Genomic DNA, 23,031 nt, shown 5'->3' with positions numbered 1-23,031 from the left:
ATGGTAAAAGTGATGAATATACTTTATATTGTAATCCCCTAGCTACATATATCGTTAAGTAAAGTCTTATATACGCATATACATCTATGCCTCTATGTATATATATATGTGTATATTTAACTAAACTTGACTTTTCTAAGAGAGAAAAATTATATTTTCAATAAATCTTGTACCTTAAGTGTATATCAATATCTTCAAATACCCATCGCATGTGGATCCATGCATATCTATCACGATTCACTTCCTTATTCCAATAAAAATTATCGCACGCGCTGCGCTATTCCAACTTCTATATTACATAAATTTAATGTTTTTTTTTTTCCGGTCGATTACGTGTGATCGACAAGCATGGACGATCGTAAAAGGCCTATATAAGCAGCTTCTATAAGTATAACAAAATTATGTAATTCTATATATATTTATATATAAATTCGTTATTTTTTTTTTAAATATATAAATCAGTAAGAACAAACATTGGAAATGATCGTTCCTGCACTACGAACAAAGGATTACTTCTAACGGAAAATTCAGATAAAACTTGAATCGGAATTTTTTTTTCTTTTATAAAATGCACATTTTCATTTTTTAAACTAGCTCCTCGTCTCTCATGCTATTATTTTTTAATCAGGATAAGAGTATAGCCAAATCTATTGCATCCTTTATTAATGATATATCTCCGCTACACACAGCAATTTCTTTTTTTTGTTTTGTTTTGTTTATGAGGTGCAGGAGCGGCAAAAAGCTCCGTTGTGAAAAAAGCGATCTATACAAATTTAGAAACAACTGTTCGATTTCTTATAACGATCCGAGAGAGACGTCTTACAATATTCCGTAAATCCTTCTTAGGGGAGACTTTTGTACGTCAAAGGCTAGCACATTTGCACATCATTCGACTGTGTACTTAACTGATGCAACTGTTGAGTGACTGCCAATGTACCGTATTCACTCACCGTTATGATCACCCAGATAACATCTGCAAAAAAAAGGATAATTACTTTTTTTTTGCAAAATACGATCAAATCAAATCGATTAGAGCGATCTAGAAAAAGGAATCGAGTTTTATCACGGAAATCAATAGAAAGATGAACAATGGTATTCTTGCTGTATCAATGGTATTGGAATGCTTAACGTTATCAGTTCAAGATATCGACAAGATAAGTAAAATGCAGATCGCTATCTGTGCGTACGTCTTAATTTAATATACAATTAATTAAGTTAAAATAAATTGTCTTTCTTGGGCTCCGAGATTGATTTATCGATCTGCACTGGCATAACATTTATTTCTTTTAATGCGCGCTACACGCTTTCAAATCCTTCCCCCACGTTCTCGCTCTATCGCACGTGGAAATGGCTGCGTAAAAAATCGCGACGTACCACCAAAGTAGACACCGTTGGGCGTCATCATCCTCCATTTACTACTGTGGACGCCGGCCTCGGCTGGACTTTTCAACGTCACGCTTAACTCCGTGGTCTCCTTGGGGGCCAACGGCGGAACAGGTATTCGCGCGCAGCCCATTTGCACCCCGCTGGAATGCTGCAGGTGGATCCCGCTGGGCCATGCCTCCGTGCCGCTGTTCTGCACGCGCCATGACTTCTGAAAGTTTGTATTGGGCGGAACAGCCTCACCCTCGCCGATCGTACTGTCACATATCAACGTCATGCACGGTGTATTGAAGGGATTCCCGAAGTCGATGTAGCTGCAAATCGCCGCTTGCAGATTCCTGGAAGGGAAAATTTATATTGCAATAATATCTAGCGAAGGAAGGGATTCTCTTTGTCTGTTTAAGCGATAAGGAATTTAAGCTCTTATGTTTGTTCCCTGTAACAACGATAACGATCCTTCCCATTTTATTATCCGCAAACAACTTCAAGACAAAGGCAAGTGTCCTAGATATTGTTGGAGCACAAATTGTTTTATAATAAAATATTCTATTGACAGAATAGAATGGAATAACAAAGCTACATGTATTCGAAATCTTTCAAATCTCAACGATTATGCGTTAATTAAGAATTCACGTCCAGTTGTTAGCATCGCTCATTGCCACCGAAATTCTCCAAACTCTCATTTCGTAGCCGTGCCTTCCATTTTTAAATGGCCTTTCGCTTCCGTTCGAATACAAAAACTTATGTACGTTCTATTTTAATTGCAGACTAAAAAGACCTTGTGTCGCAATAAGATCCACATCGTCGTTAGCGATTTCATCATCCCGAAATGGGACACTGGCAATATTTTGACACAGATTTGTTAAAAACGGGGGACACTCGGGGAGAAGAAAAGATTTAAAGGGCTAGACGCGCTACGACGAACAATATTGCCGTTTACCCGGCAAAAACCGGGGAGGGGGAGGGGGAAGGGAAAGGGAAAGGATCCTTTCGCGGAGGTCCAATACGTCCGATGCTCGAGGAGGTAACGATACATCCTTGCGGGGGGTCGCGGTAAACATGGCGATGCAAGGTTATGTGCGTGGGCAGAGCGTACTAATGTACAACGGACGGCGATCGAGTGTGGCGTCCCAAACAGGGGGACCTTTCGTTTACCAATTGTTCATGTCAAGGAAGAACGCGGCGGTGGTCTCGTTCAGGTGGCTGTCGGCCAGCAGCTTCTGCAGCTGCTTCACCAGGTCGTCCTTGTCCGTGGTGCCCAGGCAGCTGAACTGGTGCAGCAAGTGTTGGTCCAGATCGTTGTTGAGATCCATGATCGCCTGCTTCTCGAACGTGCCCTCGGCTCGGCGATGCTCAATGCCCCATGTGCCCGGAGGCTGTCGAGACTGTCAGCGTGCCTGTCAACCCCGTCGTTTTGCTCGTCTTCCTCCTCTACCTCTACTTCGTCGTCGTCGTCGTCGTCGTTGTATCCTCAGTCGTGGATTTTAAATGTCACTCTCCCGAGCGACACTCGGTCCGTACTGTGCATATCCGCGGTACCCAGTCCAGAGCAGTCCAGAGCCGTCAAATTCCGGAGTCTTCTTGCGATAGGGCCCTCCCGCCTCTCCTTCCGCGAGTAAGCCTTCCGTACTTCTTGTTCCTCTCCCCCTGCCTTTCCACTTGCCTGCGAGGGCTACGTGTTAGTTTCTCAGACGATATTCATGATCCAATTATTTATATTTCATCTCGTATATACGTATTTAAAAAATCGATTTTTTATGTTCATATATTTTATACGTATTCGTATATATTATACATTATAGTTATACGATTCCAGTAAAGCGACTGTGGCAGATTTTGAGATCGCGCTTGAAATGATTCTAAAGATCTATGTAAAAAAATGCCGTCCCCCCCTCCCCTTGATCTTCAAACATTTCGAGAAGTACGTGTCTCGAAAATGATCGAAAGTCATCGCGATCCTCCGCCTCGCCGGTCACGTTCCCGAAAGTTCAAATTTATTGATTTCGATCGCTCTTAGAATTCCCGATCGTTCATTCCTTCTTCCGGTTTGCGGTATATGTATTTGATCCACGTTAGCCTCGTTATCCGCGTTCATTTCGGATCGGGACCCCGCGAGTCGACGTCGCGTCGCGCCCCTGCGCGGTACATTCCGCGCAAAAAATCGTATTTTGCGCGACAGTCCGTGCAAAAGTTTGTTCGCGGTCGCGCGCGTTTACCTTGACCTTGTCCGCAGAAGACGGGAGTTTTTCTTGAAAATGGATAATTCGACACACAGACGTCGATAGCATGAATTTCAATAAATGGAAAGCGTTTCTCCTCAAAGATATTTATTCCTTAATTCTTTCTTTTTAATTGTTCTGGCCACAATGCCAACTTCGGCCGCGCGGCAAGCGAATTGCCGCGTCCTGCGTGCATCCAGCATAAATGTAACTAGATATGTATCTAGTTACATCTAGTTACTTGGAGGGCCATTTGTGAACACCTGTGTACCAACTGGCCAACGCTAAATAATTTAACTTTTCTCAGTTGGTAGCAAGGAAGTTCGTGTACCGGAGTCGGTGACGTCGGTTCCGTCACTTCCGTCTTCGTGTGTGGCCCGGCCGGCCGCGGGTCGCGCGTTTCGTGCTTCCGTGGCATTCGCAATGTTCGTTTCGCGACGTTTGCAGACACTCGCGAACGATCGCGGTGGATGTTGAGGTCGCCGACGTCGCGCGTGTGTGTGGGTCCTTTCCACTCTGCACGTCCATCGACGACGATTCGAAGAAGGACCGTCTCTCTTTTTCTCTGCCACTCCTGCCAAGGAAGCGTTCGGGCGTGCGAGAGATCGTGATCCCGTTGTGCCTTCGAAGCTTGGCTTCTCTCGACTATGAGGTAAGTGTCCCGTTTATTGTAATTATATTGGATTTTAAGTCTTAATGCGATTTAACGAGATCTATAGCGCGAAAGACGAACCCTTTGGCAAGATCTCGTCGCTCAAGACGTAGTTTTTAGACTTTTCTTTGGTGTTCCCGGTTCGCGAGTGTAATAAAATTGATAAAGATTTATCTGATTTTTTTTTCTCAGTGCTTCTTCGGCATTTCTTCGCGTAGCATCTTTTTTCGCGTAGGTCGCTTCAAAAAATTTAAAATATCTCAAGCGACCAATCCAGAGTATAAGATTTGGGTCAGGGCGCAGGCGCAGAGCACAGTGATCACTCACGTACCGCGGTACGCACGCGTGATCGTTTGTTTACTATCCGATTTCTTATTAGCAACTTATTTTTCAAGGTGATTGCTCGGTAAACAAACGATCACGCGCGCGTACCATGGTACGTAAGTGACCACTATATGCTCTGCGCCTTTACCCAAATCTTATACTCTGGATTGGTCGCTTGAGATATTTCGAATTCTTTGAAGCGACCTACGCGAAGAAATGCCGGAGACGCACAGAGGACGAGAAAGAAAAATCAGTCTACCACGTTCATCAATTTTATTACACTCGCGAACCGGGAACACCAAAGAAAAGTTAATCACGTTAATTCGGAATCGTTAAATTAAATTATGGACAAAGTCTTCGTCCGATTTCTTATTAATTATATATTTTTCATTGTGATATATTTGTTTCTCAAGCTCGAGCCTGAGTGAGCGCTGTTTTGATTACGTCCAACTCGTCACTTTTTTGGAGGTCACGCATGGTAGAAATATTTGTATTTTTGTATTTCTACCATGGATACGCAGCTGATGAGCCATAATTAGTTCGATCGCGAAAATCCGTACGTGATGCGTTACTTCGCTCCGTGATCGCGTATTTTCGTTTTCGTCGAAAACGAATAGGTATGTCTCGTACGAACGAGTCTGCGTTTCATTTCACGCATGATGCCCGTGATATATTATTTTATCCTTGTTGTTCACCGAATATAAACAAAGATAAAATGATACATCACGCGCATCATGCGTGAAACGGAACGCAGTCAATTCCAAGCGCTACGTGGGGATAGTAAATATTTTCACATCTCCGTTTCGCCACCGCGAATAGTCAACATGGAATTTCTCCGATTTCCATCTTATCCGCCGTTTCAGATAAATCGCGAAGGGCGAATCATTAATTTCACGGAATTCGTAATGGAAATTCGGGCGCTTAATTACGCACGGCAACGAGCGACTACTCTCCCGACGCTGTTTAGAGTCCAAGAGTTTACTTTTATCACGCATAACGGTCCTTCGTGTTTTCTGCAGATGTGCAATGCGTTAATGGAACTGGTATCGCCGATGGTGCCACTCATTCACGCCAGCACTTCTTGGATTATTCGTATGCATAAGTACTACCAGTCTGATTCGGACCGTTTTCATGCGACATATCCGGCAGAGGTGTAACAGCAATAAGAGCAGCAGCAGCTACGACGATCTCAGCAACAATTGCAGCAGATAAGGTCAGATTCTTTCCAACGTTCTCCAACGTTTATCAGTTTTATCACACTGGCGAACCGGGAACACCAAAAAAAGTCTGAAATCTACCTCGAGCGACGAGATCTTGCCAAAGGATTCGTCAATCGCGATCGTCGTGGAGGATCTATCGCGCATAGATTCTCGTCAAGTCGCATTAATACTTAATAACTAAATACGTGCGCGTAGGATACGAGGATATTTTTGTAAAGTAGATAACACTGGACAATAAGGTAACTCCTTTCTGTTACAGCAGACTTCTATTTCTAGTAGCTTTGGAGAGTGCACAAATCAAAGATTCTTTTTTCCATCCTGAGAAAAATGAGACTTACGGAGCTTACAGTAATGTTACACTCAATTACGAGGACTACGAAAGTTTTGAGCATTTGTCTATATATATTGGATGCTGAAACTGAAACAGTGACATTGAAGACTAATCAAAACAATTTATATGGCCAGGTAAGATCGTATTATTTCTCGCGTAATGTTCCCACATGATCAATGATAAAAACACGCTATCTCATATTTCTGTAGTATCGCGATGGATATATTTACCTATTCTGATCGTAAAACACGCCTTGTCATTCGACTTACAGATTCTAACTTGTATGAGCGTCCGTGACGCTTGTGTTACATGAATTTTTGACAAAGTGAAATTTCTCGGTTTTCACAAGCTCCTCTTTCGTTTTGAGATCGCACCTCGACAGGATCGTCGGCATGGGAAACGTTTTCGCAAAGATCAGAGCTGGTCTTCTGATCACGGTATTTGGACTACGAGGTTACAGGTAACTTCTCCGAGCGGCGAGGATCGATGATATCGATGATATCATAATTATATTTAAAAAATGCCTTTACGGCATGTTTATACGTGCGAAATTTAACGTACACGTTACCCTTTAAAGCGGGTTGTGTATTCTTCGCGCAGCAAAATCTTTCAACTTCACCACTCTCACTTAGTTCATGACTCTCGCTGTTTAGCGTCCAAGAGTCTTCTTTTATCAAGCATAACGTTTCTTCGTGTTTTTCCCAAATGTATAACGCGTCAATGGAACAGGTATCGCCGATGATTTCACTCATTCACGCCAGCACTTCTTGGATTATTCGTATGCATAAGTTCTACCCGTTTGGTTCGGACAGTTTTCATGCGACATATCCGGCAGAGGCGTAACAGCAATAAGAGTAGCAGCAGCAGCAGCTACGACGATCAGTAACGAAAGCCGCTAATTTGGAAAAAGGCTGAGAAAAACTCCATTCCTTCGAGAGCAGCAATAGCGGCAGTAACACCAAGCTCACTCGTTGGTGAGTCTGACTAATAGGTTTTCTGTAATTATTTGTAATTTTAATATGTGTATCAGTTGCAATATCCATCCAACCGTTTTGAAGACGTATCGGTACCTTTCTCCGTATAATTTTCTCACAGGCATAATTTTTTTCCAATCTTTATGTCGCCTGAATTTTTTGAGCTGCATAAAAACTTTGTATTCTTGCACTCGTATAAATTCATAATCTTATATTAAAAGACACAATGGCACAAATGATTAATTCTGATCTTTATAATTTTTTCTCTTTAAAATCTTTAAAATTTATAAAATATTTACTAATATAAAGTGAGTGTTCTTCTTCCGAGCACTAATAATAATTAACATGGAATGGTTAAATTTTGTTTCACACCTGTCCGATAGGTTTAATGTTTTCTGGATATCTTAGTGAACTTATAGATTCTTTTAAAGGTGATAAATTAACAATCATAATTTGTTTTTTTAGGGTTACTAGGCGATGTGTTATCTTCCTGTAACCATATTTTCAGTTTTTCTTTTGATCTCGTTATTGATTTAGGTTTGATTTAGGTTTGATAAATAATTAAGTATTAAATTAGGTCAAAGGCTAGAGAAGTTAGCCTTTTATGATGTTTTCAATTTTTCTTTTGATCTCGTTATTGAAAGTCTGGCGAGTTTTCGTGTCTCTTAGTTTGTCCAAGTTGAACTTTTTAGGATTGGGTATATTTTGATGTTTATTAGTTGCTCTAAATATTCTTTTAAATATTTAATTTTAAATAGGTCTCGGGGAGACCTATTTAACCGACCTCTTAGTACAAAATTTTGATTCTAATAATTATACGCTTTAAACCAAGCTTGGTCAACAAGAAGTCTACTGCCAAAAGTTGACAGGAATCTGTATTGTAGTTATGGAGATCTTTGATGACAACCGATTTGGATGGTGAAACGCATACTCCCTCCGTTTTTGCCAACCTTCGGTTGGCGGCAGTCGGGAGTAAAAAGTCCTTTTTAAATATGGTGAACTAATGCACCATATTTGAAAGATTTTTATTAAATCTTTCCAAATTAGTTTTACAATTCTTTAAATTGGTTTTTTATAATAATTATCATAATTATCAGCTTGAACCGTTTTTTTTCTTGTGTTTTTTTATAAAACTTTAACTGCAGTTGTTTCATTTCTTTGCAAAGCAGCTCTTGATTCTCATTATAGTTTAACTTCAACTGTAATAATTTGTTTCTTGTTTCAGTATAATGTATCTCAGCAAGGACTGCTCTTTCATAGAGCTCCCGCATTTTAGGCTGTAGGGTGGATAACGAGTTTTCGGTAATTTTTTTCAATTCCTCGGTTCGATACATGATGCGCATAATTTATCCTTTCATCTTTATTTAACATGTGATGAACAACAAAGATACTATGATATATCATGCGTGAAACGGAACGCAGCTCGTATCACACGAATTATCACGCGGTTTGATTTTATGGTCTTGACCAATGAGTTTAAATAAGCTGTAACAGCTCCAAGGATTTGGACTGGGACTTTGGACGTCCAATTTTATTTGTTTTTTAGGGTTACTTTTGATCTCGTTATTGAAAGTCTGGCGAGTTTTCGTATCTCTTAGTTTGTCCAAGTTGAACTTTTTAGGATTGCGTGTATTTTGATGTTTATTAGCTGCTCTAAATATTTTTTTTAATATTTAAAACAGGATTTGAAAAAGTTTGAACACTTATGGTTTTTTTTGTTGAGATTTAAAAGTGATTTGTTAATATTTATGGTTTCTGTGTTCTCCCTAACAGTTCCTTCAGATCCTGCTAGGTCATTAAATTGTTATTTCTGTTCCATTTGATTTGTTTTTTAGGATTACTAGGCGATGTGTTATCTTCCTGTAACCATATTTTCAGTTTTTCTTTTGATCTCGTTATTGATTTAGGTTTGATAATAAATAATTAATAAATAATAAATAATTAATAATAAATAATTAATATAATTAATAAATAATTAATGAATTATTAAATTAGGTCAAAGGCTAGAGAAGTTAGCCTTTTATGGTGTTTTCAATTTTTCTTTTAATCTCGTATTGAAACTGGGCGAGTTTTTGTATTTCTTAGTTTGTCCAAGTTGAACTTTTTATGATTGTATTATGTCTTATATATATTATGTATTATGGTATATTTTGTTATTTTACGGTACCCCTTCTACTACAAATTGAATTAAAGAAATATGTCTTCAAATACGGTGCGCAGATCGTGTATGGTTGGATATTGTAACGATAAGAATTTCACACACCGACACCCGTATCGTCTCTTATAGGCAATTACTTCACTATATTTTTTACTCTTGTGAAATTACTTTTCACTGTTAATATGAATACTGTTATAATGAATTATTTCTTACCGTCAAAAAATTTTCACTGATAAAAAATTTAGAATGTAATTACCGACGAGATACTATTAAAGACCGACACTCTTACGGGAGTTAGCGTGGCTGTTTAGTAATTGCTAAAAGTCGATAACATCGACACTCTACAATTACCTCCGGGTCCTTTGGCCGGCACGAAAATTTGCCCAGGGCTGACGGTCTTTAACAGTATCTCGTCGGTGGTATAATACAATGTAATGCAATGTTCAGGCTGTATAGCCCCTGGTGGGGGCGGAAGAAGAAGATGTAATATAATGTAATTATATGTAATAATTATATGTAAAATGTTATACAATGCAATTATATGCCAATTTTATTAAAAAGTATCATTGTTTCTATGGTGTTTTCTGGATTTCCCAAGGAGATTCGAAGTCCAGACGTATATTCCAGCTTGGCATTTCCGGGCATATAGCAGTTTCAGGGTGCAGTTCGGTCGCATGGCCCGTTTTTTCCTTCGTCCGCGGTTGTACCTTTGACTGTATAATATGGTCAAAGGGTTGTACCCAGCGGTGTGTCGCGGGTGCGCGTGCGCGGCGCGCGCGGCGCGGGACAGCCGACGTTTGAGACAAACGAGCGGCGCGCACACGGCGCCGATCGTGTGGTTGACGGACGCGCTCCGCGGGCGCTCGATCGCGACGAAGAAAAAAGAAGAATACAATCGGACGGCTCATTTCGGGAAGCGTGTCCCGCGCCGGACGTGCGCGACAACGTTTGATCGGCGATCACGCGGCGCGGAGAGTCGCGCGCTTGAAATCGCGGTATGACGGTGCGCGTCTGAAGTCGAGGAACGGGAAAACGGAGTTACAGTGCAAGCAAGCTGAACCGAAAGTATAATTCGCGCATTTCCCGGCCTCCGACGATGATCTCGCGCCGAATTCGGTTGAGATAAAAGGAATATTCGGAGCACCACGCGAAAAACTGAATAAAGACAGCGAGCGGGAGCAAGGTAGGAGACCGCTTTTGCGTTTCGCACGAAGACGCTTAATTAATTCGTGCATCGTGAAATGAACTCTGCATAGTCAAGGGAATTATACGTTCGAGAGGGATACTTCAAATTTTTAAGTCATGCTTGTCTTTAACCTAGCTCATATTGCACACAAACGTCTGAATTAATTGTCTTTCAAATGGTAATTATTTAACGCGCGAGCTATAATTCTTAATTGCTGCCGTCTTCTCGTTATTTTATTTTACGTAAAGTAAGTAAATTAAAACATAGAGTCGCTCATTAAAAAAATTTAATAAAGAATTAATAGGAAATTACATTTATATACATTTTGTAAAGCTAAAGTTTGAAACGCTAAATTTTTACATCAATTTTTTGCATTTCGTTTTGCATTGCAGAATAGATTTTGGCTAAATTCCTTTCGTTTGTGTATTATTTTGCCCTTTTTTTTATAAGATCCACTGACTTGCGTTCGTCAGTAGCTTGAAAGCAAACAGGATGATCGGGCCGTCGTCAGGGATCGCCGGCGAGGTGACCGAGAGCCAGTGCTGCGCCTCCTCCAAGCGGAAGATCTTCGACGACCTGGACGTCGACGGTTCCAAGCGAAAGGTCTTTGACGATCTGGATATCGACAGCTTCTGCAATGAGATGCAGACGAGTCGCAAGCACTATCTCGAGGAGCTGGAGACGCCGGTGGAGCTGGTGGCCACGTCGAACGAGATCATCGCCAATGCGGCGTCCCTCTTCTCGCCGATGTCCGGCCAGGAGGCCGTCGAGGAGTCGCAAGTGGCGCGTCTGGAGGTGTTGCTGGTGGACGGCACAAACTGCACCTGGACGACCGTGTCGGAGCTGGAGCAGCAGCAGAATCTGGACGTCCTCGTGACCTCGTCTTCCTCATCGTCGTCCTCGTCCTCGTCAATCTCATCCGGCGTCGAGCGTCATCCCGCGGAAACCTACGCCGTCGAAGAGCTTAATTATCAGCCGGCGGTGTCGGTGAATTACTGGGAACCGGTCGCCGCCCCCGTGATCTCGCTCGCCAATCTGAACGTGCAGCAAAGTAAGGGAACCACCGGCAACAATCAGCAACAGCAGCAACAACAACAGCAGCCGCAGCAACAATTCGAGGATCAGGAGAACGGGAATCTGTCGTGGCTGCTGGATTTCAAGCTGGATCCGTTCATCGAAGCCGCGGACGACAGATCCGCCGTGGGGCTCACCGCGGCAACGAAGAACAATTATTATGGTGAGAAAAGTGCAGAACAAAGTAAATGTTTGAATCGAATTAAACTTAAAGAAAGATGGAGAAGACAAAGGGATGTCATTTGCTTTGGTATTGAAACTAAAATCTTTACTTTGTTTATACTTTAAAGGGAGTCTCTCGATATCGATCGATGAATCGTGAAAAGAGGGGTAATTTTTCGTTTACGACTTTTTTTGAAACGATGGGCAAACAGTGTCATAGCCGTCAAAAGTTTCATCGTAATTAAATTATGAATAAAAAAAAAACTGCGTATGTTCCGTTAATAGAATTCACGGTTCCGCGGCTAATTGCGCATTTTCAGGCAACAAGAATAAATCGAACGGAAGGTCGTACGGCTCCAATTACGCCAACGACGTCAGGAGAGGAAATGGCAGTCACGAAAATTCGTCGGCGTATCGACAGGACTCGAATCAGGCGACTTATCCCGCAAACGGAGTCGACAGCCGGAATTTCTCGTCCGCGCGATCCAATGGGCCGAAGAAGCCGCCCTTCACCTACACGGAATTGATAGAGCACGCGCTGCAGGAAAGAGGCGAGCTCACCGTCTCCGCGATTTACCAGTGGATCTCGTAAGTCGGCAAGAAAATTATATTACTACTGCTATTATAATCGTAAATTTGCTGGCCTGTTATATTTGCTTCTCCATTACGACGCCCTGCCGAAATTATTGTCCGTGACCCGCGTGCTGCAAATTTATAATTTTAGCAGACTTTCTCTTACAAACTTTCTTTCATAGACTCCCAATTAGATATCTAATTAAACATGTCAATTAAATATTTTTTTCTTTTATTAATCATTTATGTATTTTTTATATATTTCTTTAATTCTGGATTTTAAACGGGATCGCAAATTTTTAAATAAAACAATCGATCGATTAAAACATAGAAATTGAGCCCTACGAGAGGAAAATATTTACAAGTTTCATCGGAAACACACGGAATGTCTTTCTTAGCTGCGTATCAGACGCGCAAGGGGTTTTCTACGAATTTACACGAACGTGGCCCGCTGGTCGGAGGGGGTGGGTCGACGGGGGGTGGGCTACTTCTAGATGGTACCCATTGGTACCACTGCCCCCGTTGCTTGGCACCACCTGGCACTAACTCCTCACCCTTCGGCTATCCTTCGTTGCAGCCCTCAACACGAATGCGCACAATTTACTGCTTCTGTGCCTTCACCTGTTCGATCGCCGTTCGAGCTCCTTGGAAAAGGCGTATATAGATCATCCGGGTTCGGCCGCGTAGACTCGGCTCGAACACACACGAGTCAAAAGAAATATCTCCGATTACTTCGCAAAGAGGCGGTCCTATAAATATGCACATGAATAATGTTAAAAATCATAAATCTTATCTTCACGTTTGCATTATCCGAGACTATCAATCATGACATAATTCAGAGTTAAATTAAAATGCCTCCTCGCTAAGGATTGCATTTCGAAATCATGAACAATATTAAGAGTAATAATAATATTAATTATATATTCTCATTGCACTGGTTTAACATGATACGCGATGACTTAGAAACAGATTAAACGTTAAACTGTCGACGGTGTAAGTGACAACGTCGCGATCATCGTGATCAGCGGAGCGAGTAAACGCACCATTTAGCATTTCAAATGCACCCTTGGCCTCAAATGTCTCCCGTTCTCCACCGAAACTCGTGAAATTAATCGCGACAGGCGGAGGGGAGGGTGCGTAACGCACCGTGACATCGCTGCGAGCAGGTGGAGGAAATTAGTTTTCGTATAGGGAACCAAATTGCCGCCGTGTGCGTTTTTACGTGGTAATATCTCCCTAATCGTGTTCCCGTCGATTTGCCTACGTAAAATAATTACGGTACCTCTTGCAAGCACTTTATTAAATTATACAAAATATTTTTGTTTTGGAAAGTACGAGTCACATTTAATTTGTTTAATTAAAATCGAAAGAATAATTTTTTTTTTCTCGTCGTTTTTCAGCGAGCATTTCCCTTACTACAAGAGCAACGACGATCGCTGGAAGAACTCCGTCCGGCATAATCTCTCGATAAATCCACACTTCAGGAAAGGATCGAAGGCGCCTCATGGGGCAGGTCACCTTTGGGCGATCGCGAATCGTAACGATTGCAGACCTCGTCCGTTCGCCGTTAACGGCCTGTCGAGCACTGCACCGGCACGACAAGTGGCAAACGCGCAAAATGACTGTGACGAATCCCGGAGTAACAAGATCATCAGGTAAACGTCTAGTACGATTCCTCGTTAACAAGAGTCTTTGCAAAACTATTTGTGATGAACGCATTGGTGAACGAGCGTCTTGACATTACAGCGACATCATGGACGAGGTGGAGGCCGCGACGGCGAGTATCACGCAGCCGAATTCCGAGGAGGACACCGACAATATACTGAATTCCGTGACGCTCGAGCATTCCGCCGAGCAGATACTCAACGGAATAAAACGCCAAGTGGAGGTGCAGTATCTGGTCCCCATGATGGTGACCAACAACGATCCCGAGGCGGGTCAGCAGAACGAGCAGACCGCGCAACAAACGCAGCTTCAGTGCCCCTTCAAGGAAAGTGGTAAGGAAAATCGTTAATCATTTAAATACTTCCTTCATAAGGGATTAAAAAAGACTTTGGCGAGGAACACGCTTTGGTGAAGCGAAATTTGACCAATTGTGAAATTAATTCGCAGATTTTCTGAACCCGGTGTCGAAGGAGGTCGTCGCCGAGGAATGCGGACTCGTGAGCGAGGGATATCTGGTCACGGATCTGAATCCGAATACGCTGGGACTGAACGTGGTCGATCCCGAGATCATAGGATCGGAAAATCTCTTCGGCGAGGAGCTCAGCTTCCAGTTCTACGAATTGACGTCGCCGTCGCAGCTGCAATCCGCCTGACACACGGAGGGCAACAAAGTACGTTTTATTGTGATCGACGAGCTGCAGATACAGAACGCGCGATCGTACGACGACCAGCCGCTGATTCGCGACGTCGCTGAAATCGAGAGGAACCTCTCGGAGCGGCAGAGAAGATCGCCGCCTGTCGACAGCGATCATCGGGACAACGAGGACTGCGCGATGGCGAGAAGCTGATCTTGCTCGGAAAATTTTTCACAATGATGACGCGAAACGTTCGATCATTTTATTCAACGCGGCTGCTAGATTAGCTAGAGGCTTAACCGAACCAGCTGAATCAGATTAATTGATATGCTTAATGGAATGGATATAACGAGTTAAGTACGGTACAAATTACGAGGAAATCGTATCTCTCGAATGCAATGTAGGTTCGATGGTTTGATAATTGCGGTTATCACCGAAGGACTTCAGCGCGAGCGAGATTCGTTTTGTAAGCAACGTAATTATATATCGTCGCAACGTGTGCCTGGTTAAGTGTCTTAAAGAGGAGCGTCATTTATCAACTATGCATTAAGAATAATTTCTTCTAGTCTTTTGCGAAACAGTGTGTAATGTTTTTTGTATTAGTGAAAAAAAAAAGGTATGATATTTATTATTACGCGTATGTGTATATTGTCCCCCCGAGATTTACATTATACTCTCGCCGGAATATAAGCCCGTTGGAAAAAGTTTCTACTACAGAGACACGCTTCTGTAATAATGTAAAGCGGAGGAAAGTATTTGGATATCTCTTTTGATCATAGCCAATTTCACTTCGCGGTGTCTCGTGTTGAGATACGAGAACGCCGATTGCTTAAATAAAGTGTAACGAAAAGTGGTCAACGTGGTTTAATCATATCGGCCGTACGTACGTTCGAACCTCGAGATAGTCGCACTTGGAAAGGGAGAGCGAATATAAATAATTGTTACGATATATAATTAGAACGTTTTAATATATATTATACTTTGCGGAAAGAAAAACGTCACTATTCTGCAGATTTCGTCGAATCGGTCGCTCGTTCTTGACTCGCGTCGTCGTCCTTTGACATCTCTTGAATCATGCTCGTCAACTTGTCTATCTTCGCCTTCTTCTTAGCCTCCTTCTTCTTCTTCTTCTCCTCCTTTTCCTTCTGCGCCAGCATCGTCTTGAATCTCTCGTCGTTAGGCGAGATCTTGAAGCCGAAGTGTTTCCTGACTTCCTCCACCAGGCGCTCCTTGCGCAATCTGGCAGCCTCCAGCTCGGCCTCCTTCTTAGCGACCCTCGCGTTCATCTCGGCCGTCCATTGGCCTACCTTCGCCAGTTTCTCCGCCACTTCAGCTTCCCTGCAAAATTGACGCGCATCGTGCATTAAATACGCCGCTCCCAAAATTGATGAGCTCGCATTTGACGACACTTGGATAAGCGATATACGATCGACGAAGACAACGCACCTTGCTCGAACCTGCTCGGCCTTCAACCGTTTAGCCTCCTCCAGCTTCTTCCATCTCTCTTGAAGGGACAGCGGGAAGGCGACTCTCTCGTACTCCTGAGCGTCCCTGACCTCCTCCGGCGTGGGCCACGCGAATCCCGCCGGCACGTCGATGGCTTTCAGTCCGTACCTGCCCAGCATACGCTTCTTGTACCTCACCGTATCGTGGTGCCAGTCCATGGACCGAACGTAGGGACGCTCGCCCATAAGCATGTTCCTGTGCTGCGGCTCCAGCCGGGACTTGTTTCGCTTCCTGTCGAGCTCCTCCAGAATCTGGGGATCGTCCGAGTATATCGGCTTCTCGTCGGCGGCGGCTATGTCGACGACCTCGTCCTTCGGCTCCGCCGACTCCGTGGCGAGGGAACGCCCGGCGACGCCTCGGAATCGCACGTTCCGCCGAATGATGACATCGCAGATCCGTCTCAGGCTCATCGGGACATCCGAGTTGTACGCCGTGCGAATTTAGATTTCGAGCTCAGATCAAGCCGATTAAAAAATAAAGGTACGCGTAAGTGACAAAAGAGACTGAAAACGGGAAAATCATCAGCTGTTGCACTTGTGAGAAACAGATAATACGCACGTGCGAGATGTATATACAGCGATGGACAGAACGGTGTCTCTAACCTAGAAATAATACGCTAATCGTGTTTCTCGCATTCGCAAAATATTACATTCTAAAATTATTTATAAAAAAAAATGCCGCAACCATTCTGCCCGCCACTGTACATACTTTCGAGGAAATCACACAATATATCCATCGAGAGCATAAAGGTACCTGTAGTATCGTCAAACTCGTGCGAGGTTAACTGATTGTGAGGTTAACCGAGTGTTTTCGATTTCGCCAAGCCGGTTTAGGTTAGGCTATTAAAAGCGTGATCTGCGTGATTCGATCGGCACACGTGTGAGCGGATCGCTTGGCTGGACTCTCGTCCGAAGGCAGGTGCCACTAAGAAGAAGAGGAAGAAGTGAGCGGATCGCGATGGAGAAACGTCTGTCAAGGGTAATATGAATAATTAATAATTGGGAAATGCAAAATTATTCAACTGCCGATTGTGAGCGCAGCTGCCGGGGAGCCACGGGGAGACGTACGGAACTTTCGTCTTCGCCGAAGAGGGACATACCCTGGGAAACGCGCTCGCTTCTGTGATAAGTGAATAGTATGTGTCAAATTGAAACTTACGAACGTAGTTCAACTCGTGGAGAGAGTGCTTCTTTTTCTTTCTAACATCTCTCGATCTCTCCTGCAGTCCGGGCGTGAAGATATGCGGCCACACCGTGCCGCATCCCGCGGAGAACCGAGTACACCTGAACATCCAAACAACCGGCGAAAATGTGATCGAGGTACTGAAACGGGGCCTCCAGGATCTCGAGAAGATGTGCGACCACACGATCGAGACGTTCGACAAGGCCTACGAGAAGCACAAGGCCACCACGCGCGATCCCGCGGACGCCACGTAACGGCGTGGTTTTCCCCTTCGGATTACCAATATATTAATTTTTTTTTAATTGCATAAATAAGTGTAGAATTAAAATTGTACGTTAAGAGCGCAAAGTTTCTTAAGAAAAATGAAGTTTTAATGTTTCATTTCTCTCTCAGAAATTGCATAAATAAGTGTAGAATTAAAATTGTACATTAAGAGCGTAAAGTCTAAGTTTCTTAAGAAAAATTAAGTTTTAATTTTTCATTTCTCTCTCAGAAACATCATTTCAACAATCATCATAAAACATACAGCCAACTTGAGGTGGAAAGAGAAAAAAAGTAAAATTGTACATTAAGGGCGCAAAGTCTAAGTTTTTTAAGAAAAATTAAGTTTTAATTTTTCATTTCTCTCTCAGAAACATCATTTCAACAATCATCATAGAACGTACGGCCAACTTGAGGTGGAAAGAGAAAAAAACTAAAATTGTATATTAAGGGCGCAAAGTCAAAGTTTCTTGATAAGAGAAATTGATCAACTTAAATGCTCTCCGGAGAACAGAGCGGAAGAAAAATGACGAAAATCTAACTGTAACTTTTCCAGACTTATTTGAAGAAATAATTTTCGTTATTTTCATGCGTTCTATTCTTCGGAGAGCACTTAAGTCGATTAATTTCTTTTATTAAGAAACTTAGACTTTGCGCCCTTAATGTACAATTTTAATTTTCCTCTCTTTTTATCTTAAATTGGTCGTATGTTCTATGTATCTATGATAATTGTTTTGACAAGGATACTCTCGATGGTTTGCCTTCCGAGAGATAGTGTATTGATGATCGAATAAAAATCCGATATTCTTGATCGGATTTGAATCCGGGTTTTCGGGACAGAAAACAAATGAACAATTCTCTGCGTCACGATCACCATACGCTATTAAATTCGTATGTACACATACATAACACAAATCAAATCCAAGGTCATTCGTAATAATAGCCCTGATAGATTAGTTAACGTTAACGTTAACGTAACGTACATACGTGCATCAATATGTAATATAATATACACGACGATTGACTGGACGAAGTTTCGGCATCTATTCTCTAAGTTTCTATATCGTTCGACAAAATAAAAGAATAAAAAGCGTTATGTTCTTACGGTCAAGGGATGGGGGGGGGGGAATGAGAGATTCGTTTTACGGTTTTTCAAAGCGCACGGGGCTGGATGTTTATTCAGACAACTTCGGCCGCTCTCGCGCCACCCTTATGAGTCTTGGACAGATAGTCGGCGAATTCCTGGTACGGCGCCTTAGCCAGAGCCTGCTCCTTCCACAGGTCGGGCGTCAGATACGCGTAAGTCTTGGCGATCGCGGCGTAAGTGGCCTTGGCGAAGTTGCCGAGTGTGCAGGTCGAGCCCCTGGCCGAGGTGTAGCAGTCCTCGATGCCGGCCATCTGGAGGAGCTTCTTGGGAACCGGGGCGGACACGATGCCGGTGCCTCTGGGCGCGGGTATCAGGCGCACCTGCACGGAGCCGCACTTGCCCGTCACCTTGCACGGCACCGTGTGCGGCTTGCCGATCTTGTTGCCCCAGTAACCACGTCGAACCGGCACGACGGACAGTTTAGCCAGGATGATGGCGCCGCGAATGGCAGTGGCTACCTCCTTGGAGCACTTCACTCCCAGTCCAATGTGTCCATTGCTGTCTCCGATGGCAACGAAAGCCTATTAAAAGAAAATGTTTCATTTTCAGATACTCTTGTCTCGTAAAAATCTTTACATTCTATTTAATCAATACATTGTTTTATAATTATGTCTAAAAAAAGGAAAGTTTACCTTGAAACGCGTACGTTGACCGGCTCGTGTCTGCTTCTGCACCGGCATGATTTTCAGGACCTCGTCTTTTAGGTCCGGTCCAAGGAACTTGTCAATGATCTCGTACTCCTTGATGGGCAGGGAGAACAGGTAGATGTGCTCGAGGGACTGTATCTTGCCGTCTCTGACCAGACGACCGAGCTTGGTGACCGGAACCCACTCTTTGCTGTCCTCCTTGCCGCGTCCACGGCCGCGTCCTCTGCCTCTGCCTCTGCCTCCTCGACCCCGCAGACCACCGCGATCGCCTCCCGCTCCGCGAGAGCCAAAACCTCCACGAAAGCCACCGCGTGCGGCTGGAGCAGCGTCCGCCATTCTGTGCGATTAAACACAACTCACGATAAATTTGATCGCACCAAAGATATAAATCTGTATCCCAAATTTTAATCTTGTTGAAAGTTGACTATTAAGTATGCATATATCTTTTATTATTGAAACTTGCAATGGTAAACCTAACCTAATACGACGCCAACATAACCGCGCGACGTTCGACAAAATATTAAGCAATACAACGAAATTATTCATATATAAGACTATCCATATTTTTAATGACTCATATAAACGAGCGAAAAATACAAATAAAATATCTTTTACATTGAAACTTGCAATGGTAAACCTAACCATACGACGTCAACATAACGGTGCGGCGTTCGATTAAATATTAAGCAATACAACGAAATTATTCATATATAAGACTGTCTATATTTTTAACGACTCATATATGTAAACGAGCGAACAATACATATAAAAATTATTGAAATTTTGAACTTTCCGAAATGTACTCACATCACCTCTTTCCCTTTCCTTGACCTCAAAGATCGTAGAAGAACCGGAACATGAGGTGAAAACAGGAAATTAATATACCTTCGAGATGGCGCATTCTACATGACGTAACATCCGACGTTTTAAAAAATGGTGCGTTTATCAATTATAAGTCGACTAAAATTCAAGTAGACATGAAATAAAAATATACTACTTAAGATAATCGTAAACAAAAAAATATTTAATAGAAGGAACAAAAATAAATGAAATATTTAGCGTTTTTGTTAACAAAGATTCCGTGAAATAATCTACTATACCAAAATATTATAAAAATGAAAACATAATTAATTTCATATAGTCAAAAATGATGTTTCTGAAAGAAAAGTTAAAACTTTATTCAACCGACTTATACATTGCACAATTTATTAATTTGTTATAGCATATGAAATTATACAGACAACACTGTACGAAGATAAAAATTTTTTACTTGACAAATTATAAAACATTGTAAAAATATTTAAAAATATTTTATATGTAAACGGTAGGAAAGCTTCTTATTTAACTTTATTACCATTTACATATACTGATACTATATTACGATCATCACCGGTGTATATAAATCTCTGAAAGTCCTCCTTAAGCTTGTCAAATATTTTCAAATTATTCAACAAGTTGTCTTTTGCATCCATTTCAATTATGAGAGCATCGAATTGTTTGCCTTTCGTCAAATTACCGACTTCGTTGTCAATTGAGAGTGCTAAACATAATATATTAATGCAAATTGTAAATTTTTATATATGGATATAAAGAGCATTCCTTGCCAATATATAACGACCAATTTTACCTTCGGCACCTCCCAATGTTGCCATATAGAAGACTTGTTTGTAATTAAGCGGCGTATATTTTTCTTTTTCTTTTTTTTTCATAAAAAATATAGAATTTGATACTTGTAAAGCCGATCTCATCTCGTTCAACATACTGTAACTGGCTCCACCAGAAACATCTAGCAAAAGACACATCTATCTTTAATATGAAGAACATTATGTTGTATATGATAATTAAATTAAATATTCAAAGTTTCGATATCAATAATTTCAATAGAAAGCCGATATATGTACAATAATAAATAGAAAAGAGTCAAATCATAAAATTGCTATAAGGAGATTCTTGTGGCACCTGTTCCAAGTCCGACCGTGATACCCTCAGTCTTTAATTTCTGCACGTCGCAAAGGCCGCTTTTCAGATTTGTATTTGAAGAGGGACAGTGAATTACAGCTGTTCCTTTTTTTTTGAGAAGAGCAAGTTCGCTGTCATCGAGATAGATTCCGTGCGCTAAAATTGTCTGTAAAACAATTAGATATACACGTTACATATTACTCTAACATATTATTTCAAGATAACTATATATTTCTATGCGAGACAACAAGATGTCGGTTGTTTCAATAATATTTAATAGATTAGATTATTTTTATTAGATACGATGTCTGATACTTGATATGACGATATCTGATATTTAATAGATTGACAGATCAACAAAATGAAATATTTTACCTTTCTAGTAAGAAGACCAGCAGAATTATACACAGCCGCATACGTATTTGAAAAAGTTTGTTTCACTTTTTCTACCTCGTCCTCATTTTCAGAGATATGAGTCTATAAAGAATAAAGAATACTTTGTATTTATATATAACACAGCATTAATTGTACACTCGCTCACTAAAAGGTTGCGACGCTTTCTTTTTTATAGGTTTCAAAACGCATTAATATTTTGCAAATGCGGACCACGATTGGTGTTATACTGCTTTTAAACTAAAGATAGTACATCGTGGTTTGCATTTGCAAAATATTAGTTATCTATAAAATATATATTACGTATATTAAATATAAATTAGAAACCTATAAAAAAAAAAGTGTCGCAACCTTTTAGTGAGCGAGTATACATTGCTTGGCACATGTTACGCGAGTCGAATAAAATACCTGTATATGCAAGTCTTTGTCCTTGGCGATCTCTGCCAGCTTTTTCATTAATTCCATGTCGCAGCTCAACGCGAATCTAGGCGTGACGATCGGCTTCACAAGTGGATTCTGCAAAAAGTTTGGAGCAGTGTAATAATTTTTTGCGCTGCCTATCTAATAATTGAAGATAGCTATTATCTTGTCGCGACATCGCAGGCAATAAAATACGAGTTTTGCATTTACCTTTATTTGCTCAATAGACTCTATGAAAGCCTGAGTGTTCTTAATTGACTCCTGGACGCTTTCGTAATATTCATCGTCACGCGGAGTGCTCATGTTCACTTTCCCGATGAAAGCTCGTTGACCCAGCTCCACAGTTTTTTTCGCGAGGATTACAGACGCCTTGGTATATAAAGATGCAAAGTAGCACGCCGTTGTTGTGCCCATTTCGATAGTCCGTTTCTGCAATAACACATATACTGAACAATAACGAAAAAACTTATAAGAATGTCTGAAATAATTACATATTTTATTATAGTATTATTAGAATAGAATTGTTTCAAGTACCACAACTGCCTCAAACACTGTCTCTGCATATTTTGTATCAATAAACTTTTTCTCCAGCGGATAGGTATAGGTCTCCAGCCAGCCTAACAGAGGTTTGTTATAACCAAGTCCAAGATTCGGAAACTGGTTTGCATGAGTATGGCAATCGATAAATCCGGGCGTCATAAACTGTCCAGGTGATAAAATATTTATATCTTTTTTTGCACAAAAGTTTGCGACAAAATCAATTATCTTGTCATGATTTGTTGGTAGAGTCTCCTTAACGTTAATAATCTAGATATTACATAAAAGACAAGATGTGTACTTGTCGACTATTTTTTTATTTTATCTCTATTATTTTAAATTTATATTTAAAATAATAGAGATATTTAAAAATATTTAAAATAATTAAAATGACTTACCCTGTATAATATATATATATATATA

At 41.5% G+C, this 23,031-nt stretch overlaps 6 protein-coding genes and 1 long non-coding RNA gene across 17 annotated transcripts in view; 3 read left to right on the top strand and 4 right to left on the bottom strand.

Annotated features, from left to right (window-relative positions):
• Nucleotides 1-640: 640 nt before the first annotated feature.
• LOC105453510 (uncharacterized protein C6orf106 homolog) lies at nucleotides 641-2,925 on the bottom strand. The gene is made up of 3 exons (XM_011695532.1): nucleotides 2,539-2,925; nucleotides 1,375-1,721; nucleotides 641-973 (listed from the first exon to the last, which is right to left on the bottom strand). The coding sequence occupies exons 1-3, from the start codon at nucleotides 2,694-2,696 to the stop codon at nucleotides 870-872; spliced, it is 609 nt and encodes a 202-aa protein (XP_011693834.1). The 5' UTR covers nucleotides 2,697-2,925; the 3' UTR covers nucleotides 641-869.
• A 1,038-nt stretch (nucleotides 2,926-3,963) lies between these two features.
• LOC105453509 lies at nucleotides 3,964-9,804 on the top strand. Of its 4 annotated transcripts, none has more exons than XR_974880.1 (5): nucleotides 3,964-4,254; nucleotides 5,598-5,791; nucleotides 6,061-6,263; nucleotides 6,401-7,577; nucleotides 8,948-9,804. It is a non-coding gene; the product is annotated as an uncharacterized LOC105453509 (long non-coding RNA). The 4 variants fall into 4 exon arrangements; XR_974879.1 differs by having other exon boundaries at nucleotides 6,401-7,640; nucleotides 9,011-9,804; XR_974881.1 differs by lacking the exon at nucleotides 8,948-9,804 and adding an exon at nucleotides 4,992-5,195 and having other exon boundaries at nucleotides 6,401-7,647.
• Nucleotides 9,805-10,051: 247 nt separating this feature from the next.
• LOC105453508 (forkhead box protein biniou-like) lies at nucleotides 10,052-15,184 on the top strand. Of its 3 annotated transcripts, none has more exons than XM_011695531.1 (6): nucleotides 10,052-10,444; nucleotides 10,924-11,684; nucleotides 12,004-12,271; nucleotides 13,657-13,911; nucleotides 14,003-14,253; nucleotides 14,369-15,184. In XM_011695531.1, the coding sequence occupies exons 2-6, from the start codon at nucleotides 10,940-10,942 to the stop codon at nucleotides 14,572-14,574; spliced, it is 1,725 nt and encodes a 574-aa protein (XP_011693833.1). In that variant the 5' UTR covers nucleotides 10,052-10,444; nucleotides 10,924-10,939; the 3' UTR covers nucleotides 14,575-15,184. The 3 variants fall into 3 exon arrangements, with proteins under 3 accessions (XP_011693833.1, XP_011693832.1, XP_011693831.1); XM_011695530.1 differs by having other exon boundaries at nucleotides 10,921-11,684; XM_011695529.1 differs by having other exon boundaries at nucleotides 10,898-11,684.
• A 222-nt stretch (nucleotides 15,185-15,406) lies between these two features.
• LOC105453507 (growth arrest and DNA damage-inducible proteins-interacting protein 1) lies at nucleotides 15,407-16,882 on the bottom strand. The gene is made up of 3 exons (XM_011695528.1): nucleotides 16,816-16,882; nucleotides 16,003-16,514; nucleotides 15,407-15,894 (listed from the first exon to the last, which is right to left on the bottom strand). Exons 2-3 carry the CDS (start codon nucleotides 16,470-16,472, stop codon nucleotides 15,558-15,560), a joined length of 807 nt encoding a protein of 268 aa, XP_011693830.1. The 5' UTR covers nucleotides 16,473-16,514; nucleotides 16,816-16,882; the 3' UTR covers nucleotides 15,407-15,557.
• A 72-nt stretch (nucleotides 16,883-16,954) lies between these two features.
• On the top strand, nucleotides 16,955-17,707 carry LOC105453506 (probable DNA-directed RNA polymerases I and III subunit RPAC2). The gene is made up of 3 exons (XM_011695527.1): nucleotides 16,955-17,040; nucleotides 17,103-17,197; nucleotides 17,288-17,707. The coding sequence occupies exons 1-3, from the start codon at nucleotides 17,020-17,022 to the stop codon at nucleotides 17,496-17,498; spliced, it is 327 nt and encodes a 108-aa protein (XP_011693829.1). The 5' UTR covers nucleotides 16,955-17,019; the 3' UTR covers nucleotides 17,499-17,707.
• A 938-nt stretch (nucleotides 17,708-18,645) lies between these two features.
• LOC105453505 (40S ribosomal protein S2-like) lies at nucleotides 18,646-20,145 on the bottom strand. The gene is made up of 3 exons (XM_011695525.1): nucleotides 20,107-20,145; nucleotides 19,285-19,636; nucleotides 18,646-19,173 (listed from the first exon to the last, which is right to left on the bottom strand). The coding sequence occupies exons 2-3, from the start codon at nucleotides 19,633-19,635 to the stop codon at nucleotides 18,685-18,687; spliced, it is 840 nt and encodes a 279-aa protein (XP_011693827.1). The 5' UTR covers nucleotide 19,636; nucleotides 20,107-20,145; the 3' UTR covers nucleotides 18,646-18,684.
• Nucleotides 20,146-20,447: 302 nt separating this feature from the next.
• LOC105453501 (guanine deaminase-like) overlaps nucleotides 20,448-23,031 on the bottom strand; it is a 3,472-nt gene continuing 888 nt past the window's right edge. For 5 of the 6 annotated variants that reach the window (XM_011695517.1, XM_011695519.1, XM_011695520.1 and 2 more), the window contains exons 3-9: nucleotides 22,606-22,878; nucleotides 22,282-22,500; nucleotides 22,060-22,167; nucleotides 21,634-21,735; nucleotides 21,259-21,424; nucleotides 20,927-21,085; nucleotides 20,448-20,839 (exon numbers count right to left, since the gene is read on the bottom strand). In XM_011695517.1, coding sequence (XP_011693819.1) covers nucleotides 20,637-20,839; nucleotides 20,927-21,085; nucleotides 21,259-21,424; nucleotides 21,634-21,735; nucleotides 22,060-22,167; nucleotides 22,282-22,500; nucleotides 22,606-22,878 — 1,230 coding nt within the window. In that variant the 3' untranslated portion in view covers nucleotides 20,448-20,636. The remainder of the gene's footprint in view (nucleotides 20,840-20,926; nucleotides 21,086-21,258; nucleotides 21,425-21,633; nucleotides 21,736-22,059; nucleotides 22,168-22,281; nucleotides 22,501-22,605; nucleotides 22,879-23,031) is intronic. The other variant, XM_011695522.1, reaches the window with a different exon arrangement.

The sequence above is a fragment of the Wasmannia auropunctata genome, unplaced genomic scaffold, assembly GCF_000956235.1.
Source record: "Wasmannia auropunctata unplaced genomic scaffold, wasmannia.A_1.0 LD335999.1, whole genome shotgun sequence".
Taxonomy (NCBI): domain Eukaryota; kingdom Metazoa; phylum Arthropoda; class Insecta; order Hymenoptera; family Formicidae; genus Wasmannia; species Wasmannia auropunctata.
This window is presented reverse-complemented; position numbering and strand designations above follow the sequence as displayed.